The sequence below is a fragment of the Oryctolagus cuniculus genome, chromosome 10 (assembly GCF_051225735.1).
Source record: "Oryctolagus cuniculus isolate XC-2025 breed Fujian yellow rabbit chromosome 10, ASM5122573v1, whole genome shotgun sequence".
NCBI lineage: Eukaryota > Metazoa > Chordata > Mammalia > Lagomorpha > Leporidae > Oryctolagus > Oryctolagus cuniculus.
Window position 1 is genome coordinate 91,557,404 of NC_142876.1, and position 17,142 is coordinate 91,574,545.

General features: G+C 43.4%; 2 protein-coding genes across 4 annotated transcripts in view; one reads left to right on the forward strand and one right to left on the reverse strand.

Moving 5' to 3' along the window:
• FHIT (fragile histidine triad diadenosine triphosphatase) overlaps positions 1-17,142 on the forward strand; it is a 1,587,164-nt gene that overhangs the window by 1,560,052 nt on the left and 9,970 nt on the right. Inside the window, exon 7 of the mRNA XM_002713411.6 lies at positions 7,194-7,300. Coding sequence (XP_002713457.2) covers positions 7,194-7,295 — 102 coding nt within the window. The 3' untranslated portion in view covers positions 7,296-7,300. The remainder of the gene's footprint in view (positions 1-7,193; positions 7,301-17,142) is intronic.
• LOC149124337 (uncharacterized) overlaps positions 1-17,142 on the reverse strand; it is a 605,541-nt gene that overhangs the window by 28,963 nt on the left and 559,436 nt on the right. Inside the window, exon 4 of one of the 3 annotated variants that reach the window (XR_016214264.1) lies at positions 4,231-4,523. The exons of 1 other annotated variant lie outside the window; for it this stretch is intronic. Coding sequence is in view for 1 of the 2 variants with exons in the window: in XM_089305504.1 (XP_089161630.1) it covers positions 11,824-11,856 (33 nt within the window). In the remaining variant the exon portion in view is untranslated. Of the gene's footprint in view, positions 1-4,230; positions 4,524-11,628; positions 11,857-17,142 lie in introns of those variants that run through there. One more of the 3 variants, XM_089305504.1, reaches the window with a different exon arrangement.

Below are 17,142 nucleotides of genomic sequence, written 5' to 3' on the forward strand. Positions count from 1 at the left end.
TAGTGCCCCACCTGAAGTTCCACCATCCACACACATCCCTATAAGTGTACTGTCAGCCCTGCATATCCATGGGTTCACCATCCTTGGATTCCACCAACTGTGAATTGAAAATGCTCGAACAGAAGACACTGTATCTCCTGAACAGTATAGTTTTTCTCATCTTCATTCTCCAAACAACACAGTATGACAAGTATTTACATCACATTTACGCTGTCTCAAGTGTTATCAAGATTTAAAGCATATAAGTGGATGTACACAGGTTATATGCACAGTAGTGTGCTATAGAAGGCACTTGAGTATCCATGGATTTCAATTTCTTTGGGACTTGGGGGGTCCAGGAACCAACACTCCATGGATGCCAAGGGATGAATGTCCTCTGGTTTTTATCAGAACTGTTATGATTTAAAATAATCTTGGCTCCAACGAACCTGTGAGAAGACAAAAGTCCTGAAGCCTTCTAGAGTTCAGTTTGGTAGAAACTACCTTTCAGCAAGTGCTGAAAGGGCCACCTTTCAGCCTCAACTCTTCAGGAGCCTTCTCTCACCTCAGTGCGTCCCCATCCGTGAGCCACTGCCCAAGTTGCCGATGCCATGTTTATATCCCCCTCCCCCATACTATTTAATGTAAACATATATAAAGTAAACTCACATATCATAGCTTAAATAAGTTATAAAAGAGACTTGAGCTGACTAGCTGCAAGTAGCAGACAACCCTCACAATAACTGTGATTTAAACACTGGAATATGGTTATACTCTAGCTAGCATCTAGGTAGCTTCTCCCTGTAGAAATCACGTTGGTTCTGTGTTATAGACATAATCAAGAAGAGACTTTATTCTTTTTTTTGAAAGGTTAGAGAGAGAGGGAGAGACAGAGAGGTCTTCCACCTGCTGGTTCACTTTCCCAATGGCTAGAGCTGGGTCGATCTGAAGACAGGAGCTTCTTCAAGTCTCCCATGCAGGTGCATGGGCCCAAGCACTTGGGCCATCCTCTGTTGCTTTCCCAAGTCCTTAAGCAGAGAGATGGATGGGAAGAAGAGCAGCTGGGACATGAACTGGCACCCATAAGGGATACTGGCACTGCAGGCAGAGGCTTAGCCTACCATGCCACAGCACTGACCCTGAGACTTTCTTCTTGATTAAGCAGAAAGCCTGAAAGACTATGCTTTCAATAGGATTCAAAACTGTTTGCAGCTTTGCGTTTGAAGGACTGGAAACCACTTGTGGGCCACTGAGACCTATATCCCATCTTTTAATAATGTGACATTTAAGTTTCTCAAAGTAACAACTGCATGTTAGCGCTCTTGAAAATTGGGTTCATGGTTGCTCGCTGCTTAGCGCTCATGAGGCTGAAAGGAGTAGGGAAAGCCCCTATGGACCACACTGCCAAGGAATGGGCACATGCCCACATCCTGTGCTGCTGCCCAAAAACACCCCTGTCCTCAGAATCCCAGCATCACCCTTAAAGCCCAGTCCAAATTTCTGCTTTTCAAGTCAATGCCAGATCTTGATTCCTACTGGAATTACTTTCTTTCTCTCTCAGACATTCTGAGGACACTTTGATGGAACTTTTTGTTCAGTACTTATGCCAGTCTGACTCGTGCTAAATTATGTATGGATAAATCTGTCTGCCCTATTGAGCAGTGAAACCCCAGAAGGCGAAGATTTTTGGCTTATTCATCTTTATATCCTTCATAAAACCTAGAACAGAGTCTGGAATACGTCATGCGCTCAACAAATTCTTGCTGGTTGAAGTGAACGTAATAGGAGAATCAGATCTAAGGATTTATTTTCCTAGTCAATGCAATTATTTTCCTTTTGAGGTTTTGTGTATATAAACTCCTATGTAAACAGATCCATCAACCCATAAGAAACGGTTTCTTTGAAAGCACCTCGCTCTGTATATAGTTTTATAAAACTGGCAACAGTGGCATACATGATTTTATAGCAACAGCCACATTTATATTCAGCCAACTGTATTTAAGAAGAAGAACATTACATTGGCTTAGCCCCTTTTGTAGACACTTCAGCATTTACTACATGGTAGTTCCAAATTTTGAAGAGCATTTACATTATTGTGAATCATTCCCACTGTATTCCATTACAGAGCTATAAAAATGTCAATAGCCAAGGCGACTTGAGCATTACATTAGAGAATTAATCATTATCCCAATACACCTTGTGATAGTACACTCCATGCACAGGAGGGAGCACAGTGTCAAAATCAACACATATCAGTACTTCAATCAGAAATCCTGTTAACACTGCTTTCCTTGAAACTCATCTCGAGCAGATAAAATGAGATGGCTACAGATACACGTGTGTTTTACTTGTTAATCGGTTTTCAAAGCTGGATAGAAATAGAGTTTGCTTCGAGGCGCTCTCATAGGCTACAATATTTTGAATGTGACTAAAGACTTTGGTTCAAGTTTTTGCACACTTTGTCACTGTGGTGTGTCCTTGCCGCCAAAAGATAAAGAATAGGTGAGAAGTTCCAATTATGGTTGCTGCATCATGAGGACACGGATGTGCATTCAGCCCTGAGCTGAGCATTTTCACCGTGAGCTCAGTCACATTTAACTCAGGGTCTTCACTGCAGGGTGGAGAGAAAGACAGCTGCAGTGCATTGAATCCCAGACAGAGCGAGGTGGCAGCAGTACTGTCATTTTATGTACTACTAAGAAGAGAAACACTGCCAATTAAATTATGACACACTATTCATTATAGGACACATTTTTGATTTCAGGATGTGCGAGTATGGAGAAGTGTGCATCTTAGAACTTATGAACTGTGGAATTAAAATAGTGCTGGTGCTTTGTGCTACATTCCATATAATAATCATAGTAAACTCTAGAGTGCACAAAATGCTTGATCTTCTCTTGGCTGGTTTCTTCGGGCCTTTTTTAAATTTTTTTCCCAGGATACATAGTGAGGCAGGTTTGAGAACAACTCACTTACCAAAGGCAAGCCTATTTCACTGCCCTATTGAGCAGTGAAACCCCAGAAAGCAGAGATTTTTGGCTTACTCATCTTTATAGCCTTCATAAAATCTAGAACAGGCCGGCGCCGCAGCTCACTAGGCTAATCCTCCACCTTGCGGCGCCGGCACACCGGGTTCTAGTCCTGGTCGGGGCACCAGATTCTGTCCCGGTTGCCCCTCTTCCAGGCCAGCTCTCTGCTGTGGCCAGGGAGTGCAGTGGAGGATGGCCCAAGTGCTTGGGCCCTGCACCCCATGGGAGACCAGGATAAGCACCTGGCTCCTGCCTTCGGATTGGCGCAGCGTGCCGGCCGCAGCGGCCATTGGAGGGTGAGCCAACGGCAAAGGAAGACCTTTCTCTCTGTCTCTCTCTCTGTCACTGTCCACTCTGCCTGTCAAAAAAAAAAAAAAAAAAAAAAAAAACACCCTAGAACAGAGTCTGGAATACGTCATGTGCTCAACAATTTCTTGCTGGTTGAATTGAATGTAATATGAGAATCAGATCTAAGGATCTGAGGGGGAAACTGAGGCAGAAAATGGTTAAGGCGCTTGCTCTCCTAGTTCTTGGTAAAGTATGGAGCAAACCTCACTTTCTTATTAGGCACTTGCTAGGTAACTCAGTGTCCTTTGTCACTCCCAATTACAATGCTGTTTCTTTGTGAACCCAAGGTAACTCTCAAAAACCTTTCAGCTGGGTTATAGCTGCAGCTAGCACTTGGCAGATCCCATCTCACTAAGAGTCAACCATTAGGTGACCACCTTCCCTATGGGATTGCCTCCTGATGACAGTAAAATGGGATTGTCTGATTCAGTGATCTAATACCAGGTGGAATATCTGCTGTGTTATTAAGTAGTTACCACCTTTCCCTGGGATAGCTTAAAATAATAGGGAAGTTTCACTCAAAGTGAACTTATCTTTTCATTCTGTTAGTCTCTGAATTTTCTGATGGTCCCTCGTATGTGTATGGGCTCTATTTACACACAAACTTTTGAATGCAGTGCTGCTGAACGATGAGTGTGCCGTACAGTTGTTTGACAAGTATATATATATATATATTTAAAATCCCTAAACCCAGGCTATCTGAAGCCAATTAAAACAAAATCGCTGAGGGAAATTTTATTTTTCAAAACATTCTTTATCATTCAAGCAGCCAGTCACTGTTGGCCACAGGTTTCTATCTGTGGCTTTTAGTAGGAATATCTCTTAAGTTTTGAAAAGCATGTGCAACAGAGTTTTGCAAATATGAGTAGTGTCATTTTATTTATTTCATATCTCCTCATAAACAACTTCGAAGCATTGGCACAGTGTTGCCATCTGTAAGGCATATGACAATAACAGACGGCTGCCTAATCACCAGGAAGGCATTAATGTTCACGGGCTCGCAATTGTTTGGATTCATCTGGAATGATCTGTGTTGATGAGGACACTTAATGCTTGATTTCTGTGTCTTCCACTGGCAGCCCCACAAGTGGGAAGGCCGTATTTCCTGGGTATTGCATTGTTCGTTGTCATCCTATTGAGTTGTTACAAGATGGATTTATAACAGACCTAAAGGTAGTATCAAAATGAAAATTAGTTCTTGGGTGGAATAGCAATTGTGTTTGACTTGCCTGTAGCAAGTGCATCATGTCTTTCTATGCGAGGAAGGAAATGACTTCTTAATGTGGTTTTCTTCCACTAAGGAGAATTATATCTATGTGGCAAAATGTAAAACCAGCGTGCTGGCAGCCAACTTCCAAACAGAAGATCCATGACCCTCATAAGCATATTTGTGGCCTGGTTCTATGCTAATAACCCTCATTTAGGCTCCTACTTACCCCGCGTGGAAATGCAGCTCAGCTGGAGAGTGAAGCTGTAGTTCCCTCGCTGTTTTGCCTTCTGTATCAAAGTTTGCTCTAAATAAATGGAGAAACTTCCCCATCTGCTGCAAGCTGCCAGGGTTGGGGTCTCAGGGTTTTCTTTAGAGTGTTCTGAGATAGAAAACCCTACTATTTTAGTTGGATAGATTTTTTGCTGAGCTGAGATTAATTTCAGAGGCTCCAACTTTTAGGTGAATATGTCTGATGGAGTGGAACAGAATCAGGAAGTATCTACTTTTCGGTGGCAAATACCCTCCAGGACAGATAAGGCAAATGATGCCGGTAACAAGCCTGGCACCTGTCACTATCTAGCTACACTCAATTTCCTCCTTAGTAAATGGGGTTAAGTAATATCTGCTTGGTGGGTCATTGTAAGGATTAAATGAAATAATGCATGTCCAACAAACTGCCTTTCACATCATCAGTGCTAGCCATCATTGCCATTAAATCATTTGTCTCTGTCTGAAATAACTTCACAGAAAATCCTACACATTGCCTTCATTGAACAATTTATACTTGAAGCATTTTTCTAGGTTTAGAGCCACACAGGAAAACAACAAAGGTAGTTAATGAAACTAAATTTTGATAGGAGATTAAAGGGACAACATTAAGCTTTTCCAAAAAAAAAAAAAAAGTTGTGAGAACCTTCTCTTTTTGATACAACTGAAACTGTATTCACTCCTTATGTAACTCAGACATATACAATATTTAAAAAAAATATTGGTATCTAAGGAGGATTTTAAAATGTTTCCCTTGACTGGGACCCATTGTTAATTTCAATTTTGTTTAAAGATCTATTTATTTTGGAAATCAGAGTTAGAGAGAGGTGGGGGAGAGATAGATATTCTGTCTGCTGCTTCACTCCCTAGATGGCCACAACAGCCAGTGCTGAGCCAGGAGTTTCACTTGGGTCTCCCACTTGGCTTCAGAGGCCCAAACACATGGGCCATCTTCCACTGCTTTTACCTAGGCCATTAGCAGGGAGGTGGATTAGAAGTGGAATAGCCGGGATAAGAACTGATGCCATTATGGGATGTCGGGGTCATAGGTGACAGCTTCACCTACTACACCACAAAGCTGGCTTGCATTGTTAATTTTTGATAAGTTGTTTTTGTTTGATTTTATTATTTGATTTTGGCTGCCTGGAGCCTCTTTTGATGGAGATACTAATTTCTTCCTCAACTCATGGTGCTTGCATTATCATAAATTTTCTTGGGCTAGGTTCACTGGACGAAATGGCTCAGAGGTGGTATAAGAGAAGCTAAGTTAGGCCGGCGCCGCAGCTCACTAGGCTAATCTTCCGCCTTGTAGCGCCGGCACACCGGGTTCTAGTCCCGGTCAGGGCGCCGGATTCTGTCCTGGTTGCTCCTCTTCCAGGCCAGCTCTCTGCTATGGCCAGGGAGTGCAGTGGAGGATGGCCCAAGTGCTTGAGCCCTGCACCCCCAGGGAGACCAGGATAAGCACCTGGCTCCTGCCTTCAGATCAGCGCGGCGCGGCGGCCACTGGGGGGTGAACCAACAGCAAAGGAAGACCTTTCTCTCTGTCTCTCTCTCTCTCACTGTCCACTCCGCCTGTCAAATAAATAAATAAATAAATAAGAGAAGCTAAGTCAAAGAGATTAGAGGTGGAGCATCCTTAAGCTACAAATCTGGAATGCTCTGAAATGTGAAACTTGGAGCTGCAAGCTGACATCACAGGTGGAAAACTCCACACCTGACCGCACATGATAGGTCACAGCCAAAACTCAGGTGCACAGAAAGTATTACACAACATTCCCTGAGGCTAAGAATATAAGGTGCATATGAAACAGATTTATGACTGGACTTGTGTCCTCTTTCCAAGTTACCTCACTATGTACTTGCAAGTATTCCAAAATATAAACACTTGTGGTCTGGAGAATTGTTGATAGGGAGTAGTCAAGCCATGGTAGGTAAACCACAGACAATCTTAGAGGGGCTGTTTATGGATTTGTGGCACACTCGGGGCCATCAGAGTCTGGGAAGCGAAATAAGTGAATGGTGTCTGCCACACATAAGATTAGAGAGTGGTAGAAATTCTGGTGAATGGAAGAATGTTCTCCCCTCCCATTCTCCTACTGTCAGCAGCCAATGACAAGGCAATAGAAGGTGACAGTGACCTAACCTAGCTGCCTTATTGAAGAAGCTGGAAATGTGGGTTCTTATGTAAAACTCTCCTCGTTTTCAAATTTTGGCAATGGATACAGTTAAGAGATGGATCTACCCCTATCAGCCTCTAATTTGCAGATTCTCTCTGTCCAGTCCTCCACTCCTAACATTTGTTCAAGGAGATTCCTAAGGGCCCATTAATGAGCTTTTTCCATTTATTTTTTCTTCCAAAGCTCCAGAAACATGACAAAGAAGAGGAGGACTCTCAGGCCTCTTGGAGATCAGAGGAAGAAATGGCAGCCGAAGCAGCGGCGCTGCGTGCCTACTTTCAGTGACACAGGTACAGACCGTGCCCTTCCTTCATCCTCACCAAGACCTTCCTGTGGGCTCAGGAATGGGGTGCCGAAAAGCAGCTTCACCCACATCCCTGGGCAGTGGCTATGAAAGACATAAAAACTAGAGTGGAGAAAGTCCTGGCTCTTAAAGAGTTCTTAACTCCCAACCCCGTGTCTGTCTGTCTCCACAGACTCTCTCTGTTTCTGAACTTGCTTCCAGGCCAGCTCACCCTACATACCCAGGCTTCCTTCACTGCTCTTCTGTCTCTATCAAGAGGATAATGCAAACCTGATGGTTGAAAGGTCAACATCCTTTTGGAGCAGGGATTGAGCAGGCATTTGGGATGCCCATGTCTCGTATTGGGGTGCCTGGTTTGGATGTCTGTCTTTTTAGCTCCTAATTCATGACTCAAGCTTACTACTCTGGGCCCTGGGAAGCAGTGGTTATGACTTGGGCAGTTGGGTTCTTGACACCCATGTGGGCAACCAATATTGAATTCCTAGCTCCCAGCTTGAGCTGACTCTGACCAGGCCATGGTGGGCATGTAAAGGAGTAAACCAGTGGGTAGGATCGATGGATGGATGGATCGATCTCTCCTCTGAAAAACCAAGCAACCATCCAAGCAACCAACCCAAAATCTGCAGGTGAGACACTGCTCTCAGGCTCAGGTCTCAGATGGTTGTTCATCTGCAAGGTGTGTGAAGCAGCTTCCTCTGCTTCCCTACTGTTTCAGTAGCCCCCAGGCCTGTTTCTCTTTGTGCAGCCTGGGACTCTTCTGCAGAGCTGCTAGCTGGTAAATGACCTTCTGGGTTTCCCTTGAGTGTTGCCTGCTGGGAAGCTCAGGCCACAGGGAGAGGCCAGGATGTGCCAGCGTTATCTCTGTGCATTAATACTGCTGCACTGTTGGAGACTGTGGGTTTAACACTCTGGTAGACAGATAGCTGTGAAGGGTCTTCAAAGACAGTTTGTGGAAGATGTGCTTTTAGGAAAAATCTTTATGTGGATTTCAGCATTTTTTTGCATCATAATAAACTTACCCTCATAATTATTCCATGTTTTCTATGATCGTTGAGAAGTCCCCTCATACTGCCAATCCCCGTCTAAAAAATGCATCTACCTACAAAATGTTTGTATACTGCCAAGGGTCTCATGGAGTTGCTATACAATACTGGGACACAACCAGACTGAAGACAGTTACTGCCTATTCTAAATGCACATTTAACTGGCACCCTGTATTTTATATGACAACTCTGTGAATAAGCTTCCTTAGGGAATATTGACCCCAGATAAAGATTCTCTCCTGTAAATAGATTCGTTTTTCCTCTATAGAATGAGATAATCCAACATTAGAATTCCATGGTTCTTCATCTGGCCTGTGTATAAATGTGTTTACATATTAGGTTGCTGATATAGATCCAATGTAAATTTCAAGCAAAATTAGTAACAAAATTTCATCAACCACTGAGTCATGATTTTTAGCTGTAGGACACATTCCTTCTACTCTGTTGCCACTTGCAAAGGTAAACCTTTATTAGTTCAGATTCTGTGTAAGTTTCTTCTTTCTCTCAGCAACCCCCGTTTTACAGTATTATATTTATAGCTGCGGCATTCCTGTTGTCTCGGGCCCTTGCCCTCTGGAAGGCTGTTTCCATTCTCCCATATCAAATGTGTGTCAGCTCTGCACTCGGTTGCCTGAAGGGATCTAGCGTGGTGCAGCAGAAGTTCTCTTTCATATTTTATTTTTAATCTTTGCCACTGTTCGCTTTCTCTCTGTATTTTTTTAAGAGTAAAGCTATTTTACCTAAGAACATATGCCTATGGGCATGACTGCAAACCTCTTTGCCTTCCTCTTCTGAACACCGGTGTGTCATTTTGGAGTGGCCTATTCAAATAGGGTCACAATCCTTCAGACTTGACTTCGCAGACTAAATTATTTTTTTTCTGGGTTTCCTATGCAATGGGTACTTTGTGGCAGAGGTGAAAAAGCTCTAGGCTTTTCCCGAGGCTTCCTGTGCTGTAAGAATCTATCTTAGAACTATATTTTCTAAGAAATCTTCTTGAAGAAGATCTAAACTTACAACTCGAGATTCCTGCATGTTGTGCATTTGCAGTTGGGGCTTTTTTCTTGCCTTGAGGCCTGACATCTCCTGTCTCCCAGGTAAATCTGCCTCTCTTGTTAGTCTTGCCAGAAAGATATTTACCCCGACTTGTAATAGAAACTATTGCCACACTGCCTGTAGTTTTTAAAATGAACTGGCATTTGTATCTTCCTTTAAGGGCTTTACTTACAAATGAGCATCAGTTTTCTGAGCAGGCAGATGTAGGCAGTGACACGAGGAGGGCTAACACCGTAGCACGCTACTAGGATTTGAGGCAAGAGGGACTTCAATTCAGGATCCCAAGATTTTGCCAAGACCTGTCCCGTTATCTGAAGTATAATGGAACTAAATATACTTCCCTTTCGAGACATAAAGGAAAGGAAACAAACTTATTATTATTATTATTAGGATTCTTGTCCTGCTAGTTTGACACCCACTTTTTCCCTTTTCAAAATGTACTTGCCAATACTAAATTTTTATACAATGTGAAGTGGTTCACAGTACCTCTGGAATGTGTTAATAAATAGGGGGTCATGCAATATTTGTACAAACTAAGACTTTAGAAATGCCCTGCTGTTTAGCAGAGACTGAGATCACCTTGGCCTCTCCAGCTTTCCTGATTAGCCCCTCAGCAGGATGTAAGGCTTAGGCCGATCCAGCTTAAAGACTTGGACAGCGTGCCCTCTGCAAGCCTGCACAATGCCAACAAGCACGGAGGCAGACTGGGCTCAGCCTGGGAATTGCTAACAATCGCCAGCGCTCACGGAGAATTTACGAGGCTGTCCATTCTATTTATTATCAGGTCTTGGGGCTGATGAGGAAATAGAAGTTCTGTGATGGTAACTGTGATTCCAAGGTAAACGGTTAGTAAGTGATGAGGCCCAGATTGAACCCGCACAGTCCAACCCCAGGGTCACTCTCCTTGTCTTTGCTGCATGGCTTGGAATGGAGCACACTCCTCCAACCAGTTCCCTCTGCCTGTCCCAGCCCCCTTGGTACCGTAAAATATCCCTTTGGACCTTTTTACCTTCCTTGCTGTGAGAACCTCCCTTCTCATCCCCTGCTAGGTTTTAATACACACCTCCGTATTCCCACGCTGTTCCGCACATTGTGGCCAGGTAGCAGCAGCCAACATGGCCCCTGACTTTTCTCTGCTTCGAAGATTTTTCAGTCCCTGCTGATTCCTGCCTAGGCTTCCTTCTCTCTTCTCTACCACCTGACCCTGTGTCCTAGTAATGGCTCTGAGCAGTTACACTGTAATCCACGTTTCTATTTTCAGTGTTTGCCATTGATGAGCCTGACCTTTGGAGAAATAGCAGTGGAACTCAGAATTCAAACTCAGAGCAAGCTCACTCCAGACCTGCTCCAGCCATGAACCCATTCTCCATTTTTTCATCAGGGTGGAGGACACTAGGCAGGAATCCTTGCCCTTAACAGCCTATAAAGGAAAAGGGACTGTAATAGGCAAAAGCAGCTCTCTGATGAAGGCGTACTGTAGCATACCTGGTAACTCCTCAATAGGGCAGATACCCCTGTTCCCTTTCTTCTTTATGTCAAACCCCAGGCTAATCCTCAGCATGACAAGAGTACCATCAGGCCTCCAAAAGTAACTATCCAAAGCTTTAAGCTGTCTCATGATGCCATCGTATGTGAAGAAAAATTTTTTTCATCGTTTGGTATTTTATTGGTTACTCTGCGTATCCTTTTTCTGGAAGGAAATGCCTTTCAATCACAGTTTCTTGAGCCACCATGAAAAGCAGAGCTTGCCTTCACCATGCACAGGGAGGTCAACAGTGCAAGGGTTTCCGAATGAAACAGCAGTTGTCTCACTCTGCACCTGACAGATCCCTGATGAGGCTGGCATCCTCTGGTTCCAGGAATTCAGCAGGCATTCTCTACACAGGTGAATTTATGCATTGGCTTCCTGCACACCAGGCTGAATTCCGGGATAGGGGATCTGTGATGGCTCTTTTAGACTGTGAAATAAATCATATTAGATGACATTGAATCTGCATTTCTTATCTAACCTTGCCTCCTCCTTCTTGGAGCATAGTATTTCTTTATGCAGATATTCAATATGGGGGTTTGATGCCTCTACACATTAGTGTTAGGTTTCCTACTAAATTGTAAAGCAACAAGTATGTACAAGAGGGGGAAGATTTGTCATCTCCCTGACCCTACCACTTGCTAGAAGGACGTGGGGTGTGTGGTCTGTGAAATATGCAAGCATCTCCCCTAAGTCTGATGGAAGAGGCATAACACGGTAGGTTTCCACACCCTGTTGTGTTAGCACAGTTCGTCTGTTATTCATCAAATGCTCTCTGTGCATGTTGGTATTTTATAGATACCTGGTTTCTGCTAACGTACTTGTAACACAGCCATGCAATGTCGAAGCAACTGGGTCAGCCCAAAAGAGCACGAGTAGCAGTTACAGATGTACTGTCCAGGCAAAATTATGATGCTGGAATTGTAAAAAAAACAAAAACAAAAACAAAAAAACCATAATTTGAGTCATTATACAAGAAAGGACAAGGTGGCCTAGTTAGCATGAGGTCTGGTCTCTACATTATACCTTTTGGAAATCTATCCTCTAGCCTGTAAAAAGTTGATCCTTCTCGGAGAATGTCTTTCCTCAGCACGTGTAGCCTCTGATGAGAATGGGCCAAGAGAGTAGAAGTTCTCCAGGGAGATGGGTGTTTTTTGATTTTAGCTCTTGACTGATTGAATCCTAAACCCATTGGGTAATCCCCACGTAGGGGTCTAATCCATGCCAATGAAGGTGCTGGCCAGGACCCTTTCCACTGTCCCTTCATTGATATGATAATAGATTTTCCTAAGCATTAAAATACACAATAGATGCCTGGTTTAAGGCTAAAGAAGCTCTGTGCCAGAAAAAGGAAGGACCTAGTGTCTTAAAAGAACCAAGAAGCTTCCTCCCTGCCTCTCCAGTCCTTGCTTCTATTGGATTGTGCTGTCTCTACCCCTATTCGGATTGAATTACAGCTCTAGAACTTGATTTCTAGAGCAAGAAATTAAAAACTGTGATCTGGATCAGGTCAATTTAAACCAGGTCCCCATGGCCTAAACTGGACATGATAAATCATAGGAGTGTAGATACTTTGGAAATCACCAACTCCAATGTCCCATCCAAGTATTTTTTACCACAACCAGAAGGATGACCATCCAGCTGTGTGTTTTTATTCCATTTTATAGCTATCCTATCAAACAACCTACCACCGAGTCCCAAAATGTGCTTTTCATTTTGTTAGATTTAAATGTTGTATCCAAATCCATCTCTCTCTAATGTGCGTGTAATAGTTGAGGCAAAAAATTTCCACACACCATAATGGCTAGAGTATATACAGAGCCCTTCTATTTAGATTCAGTTATATTGATAATAAAAATAAATTAATTATAGGACACTAGTAATTTATACTTTTTCAAAAAAACTTATGTGAGAGTCATAGAGGCAAATGAGCCCATTCCTGGGTCATTCCTCAAATGCTCACAGCAGTCAGAACTGGGTCAAGGCTGAAGCCAAAGCCAGAAGCATGGAACTCAAACCAGGCCTCCCACATGATAGCAGGAACGCAACTAGTTAAGACATCACCACTGCTCCCCAACTTCCGCATTAGCAGCAAGCTAGGATCAGGATCCTTAGGGGAGTATTCAAACCAAATACTCGGGCAGGAGATATGGCTGTCACAGAGTTAGGTTAGAGCTACCTGTCCCCCTACCTCTCCAAGCTAATTTTAACCCTTAGGAAACTTGGGAGTACATTGCCCATCAGCACAGAGCCCTTTGCAGAAAAGTAGAATCCAAATACCGAAAGTACCAAAGAGTTTCAGGGTTCACTTCCGCTTTGCCAAATGGTACCGTAATGCAATCAAAGCAGTAATTTTCATCCCCTTCTGTATCTTCCCTCCAGAAACAGATGACTGCCTGAGAATCTGCAGATCTGCTACAGCCAAAGCCTTTCTCAGCTGTATCTGTTCAACTCTCAAGGCTTTGGTTCTTCTCCCATTTGCTTCTCTGTGCCCCATGTAGTCCTCCCCCTCCAGGTTAATGTTTTGCATGGGCACTGGCAGAAGAGAGCATGGGAGGTTGATAGGCAAGGCTGTGAAAATTTGCATTAACAAGCTTGCGTCCCCATCACTTTTAATAAGTAAAACTTATGCAGTTCACTTGGCCCTCAGCCAGTCCTTACATGGTAAGCCCTCCATGGCTTTGGCATGCTGGGGCTTCAATCAACTTAGTGTGCAGGTGTTCAACCTCAATTATCAGTGCAAGATACACTTAGCAAAAGCAGCTCTTGATTGCTTTCTTCTAATTTTCTGATGCTTTGACAGATGGTCCTATGTGTTCTGCTACCTCCAACCCATCCTGGGTAGTGGGCAGGGGCTCTCTTACTTGTTTAAGTAATTAAGGTGAACACATTAGGGAGAAACAAGATTAGGGCTGAGAAGAACACATCTTGAAAATCAAAATGTCTCCACCTGCCCAGTGATGGAATTAAAATTAGCCCCCTGTCCAAATATGTGTGATGATCCCTCTCTCCTTTGCCTGATATCTTCTCCTCATTTCTTTCAAGGCTAGTTGAGGCAGATCATGCTCCCTGAAGAGGGCAGGAGCCACACAAAGGAAGAGAAAGACTGTGCTGGAGAAGCTACCAGGGGCTGAACCTCCATGTTCTTGCAGCCAACTCCTTCAGGGAATGGATGCCTGTCACCCCCTTCTATTCCCCCCCAGGCCCCAGTAAACTAAGCTGGTTGTTTAGGTTGAGCATTGCTCTCACGGGGCTAATCCTCACTTCCCTTATTAGAGCCCCTAGAACCACCGAAATAGGTGGCCTCTCTGCAGCAGGTACTTGTCTTAGGCTTTGCATAGAGGTCTCTAGAATATGATTTGAAATGCAAAGTGCTGATACCATGAACAGTGTAACATTGGAAAAATTATATTTGGGACCATCTCCCCAGCAAAGGAGGAAAAAACATCTATTTTCAATCTCTTGGCCTAAGCACCAGGCATATCCACCACCAAATGAAAGTATGAAATACTCTGAGGTTTCCTAAGAATGATATCTGAACTGTCTGCCATTTTGGTTTTTACTTTCAATGTCTCAAATGTCTTTAAAGAATTTAATGTCCTGAAAAAAAGGACCGTCAATTTATATTCACTGGCTGGCTAAGCTTTACATTCTAAAGAACAGAAACTAAATGTTTGTCTTTTTCCTTTATGAAAAAGACAAGAGAGATACATGAAGGGTTGTAAGCCTATATTTAAACCCACATGCAAAAATGTTTGTGGAAGTGTCCCTTAAAAACACTGCAACCCAATCTAGCCAACCTCAATTCAATACATAATGATTAAATACTTATCATATGCAAAGATGAGGCTAGGTGCTTAGAGTAGAAAGGTGAGAAGTCATGGACCCATTTCCAAAATATTCTCAGTGTAACCAGCGCATGGGCTCAACAGGTTAAAGCCCTGACCTACAACGCTGGCATCCCATATGGGCTCCAGTTCTAGTCCTGGCTGCTCTACTTGTAATCCAGCTCTGTGCTGTGGGCTTGGAAAGCGGTAGAAGATGGCCCAAGTCCCTGGGCCCCTGCACCCACATGAGAGACTGGGAAGAAGCACCTGGCTCCTGGCTTCAGATCAGCTCAGCTCTGGCCATTGTGGCCATTTGGGGAGTGAACCAGCAGATGGAAGACCTCTCTCTCTGTCTCTACCTCTATCTGTATCCCTCCCTCCCTTTCTTTTTTAAAGATTTTATTTACTTATTTGAGAGGTAGAGTTATGGACATTGAGAGGGAGAGACAAAGAGAAAGGCCATTCCCAGAGGGCCACAACAGCTGGAGCTGTGCCTATCTGAAGCCAGGAGCTTCTTCCAGTCTCCCATGTGGGTGCAGGGGCCAAAGCACTTGGGTCATCTTCTACTGCTCTCCCAGGCCATAGCAGAGAACAAGATTGGAAGAGGAGCAGCCGGGACTGGAACTGGTGCCCATATGGGATGCCAGCACCGCAGGCGGAGGATTAACCTACTGTGCCACAGCGCTGCCCCCCGCCCCACCCAGCAGGCTTCTGCTTCTCCCTTTACTTCCTCTGACTTACAAGGATAGAGACAGTATTTTGCTTAGATCCTAGTGTTACATGAAGGATAACATCCAGTAATGGACAGGAAACCAGTAAGCCAATATTGTAGATTCATTGTTTTCACTGTGGCTCATATACTCTTTTGAGGATTATTAATTGCTAGCATGTTGAGGTCATGAAATATCAGTTTACATAGTAAATAAGAAGAAAATCTGTAAGGCAGGATTTTTCTAGCCACTAAAATGAAAACATGTGACTTCTGCTTCTATTACTAACAGGCCAAATAATTTTACTCAAACATCCCACTGTATTCAACTGGAGAGACGTACAGGATTTTTAAAAAATCTGCTAGAGGTAACAAGGTAACAAAAGATTACATGAGGAGCCGAGGGAAGGCAGAAATCCATGGCAGTGAGTGCAGCATTTGGGTTGCTTTTCCACCGAGGGCATTTGTGAGTCTTGGAGAGATGCATGGAGTTTGGCATTGGCAAAGCTGGCTTGATTGCTCTGAGTCCTTGCTAAACCTCCACACCTGGGTGGGAATTCAAAGCTCTGAGAGAGTTATATCCTTGGAGCAAGAATGAACCAGTTATAAACCAGTCCTCACTCCAGCTGCACCCCAACTGCAGACCAATCTGGGGCAGTTGAGAAAATCCCAGTTCTGGAAATCGAGTTAAGGTAATCCAAAATTGCTAATCCATTAGCCTCCTGGCAGGAGAAAGTAAAAACCTTTCTGGAAGAAAATACCATCAAACAGTCCTAAGTTATTTCTATAACTGTATCCAAATAGAATGCCTAGAATGTGTGTATGCATAGACATACATCAGAGACAGCCATAACAAAGCAAGACATGTTATTATGGGCTAAGTGGAGTGTCTTCCCTAAACCTCTAAGCTTGAAGCGCCAACCCTTGCATGCGATCGCCTTGGGGGTGGGATCTTTGGGAAGTGATTAGATTTCCATGGTGTCATGAATGTGGGGATTCCCTGATGGGGTCAGTGCCTTTCTAAAGAGAAGACACGGGGTCATGTGAGAACACAACCAGGTGACAGCTGCCTTGCAAGCCAAAGCAAGAAGCCTCAGTGAATCCACCTCCAGTAGCACTTTGGTGTTGGCGTTTTCAGTATCCAGAATTATGAGAAATAAGCTACCAGTCTATGGTGTTTTGTTGATGCCAACACTTTCTATGACAGAAATAGATACTAGTAGAATCATAGGTTATCTAGAAATTGCAATTGTCAGACAAGATGTTAAAATAATTCTTTCGTTGGTCTATAGATGAAGACAAGATTTTTAAAAATTTCAGCAGAGGGCTGGAATCTTTCAAAAAAAAATGATGATGGGCAAAAGACTCAGAAAAAAAATTCTTGGACTGGAAAAATGCAATAACCCAAGGAATGAATTTAGCAGCACAGTTTCTGCATAGCTAAAAAGGATGAATTCACTCAAAGATGAAAATACCATAAAGTATCATGAAGACATAAAAGGAGAGTAGAGAAAGCATAGCAAAGGGCCGAAGAAGTAGACTGTAATTTGTATATAGGAGAGAAAACAGTTTCAGTAGAAGCTCTACTTAAAGAGATAATGGCCGAGACTTTTTCAAAATTTGGGAAAGCCATCAATTCCAAAATTCAAGAATATATCAAAACCA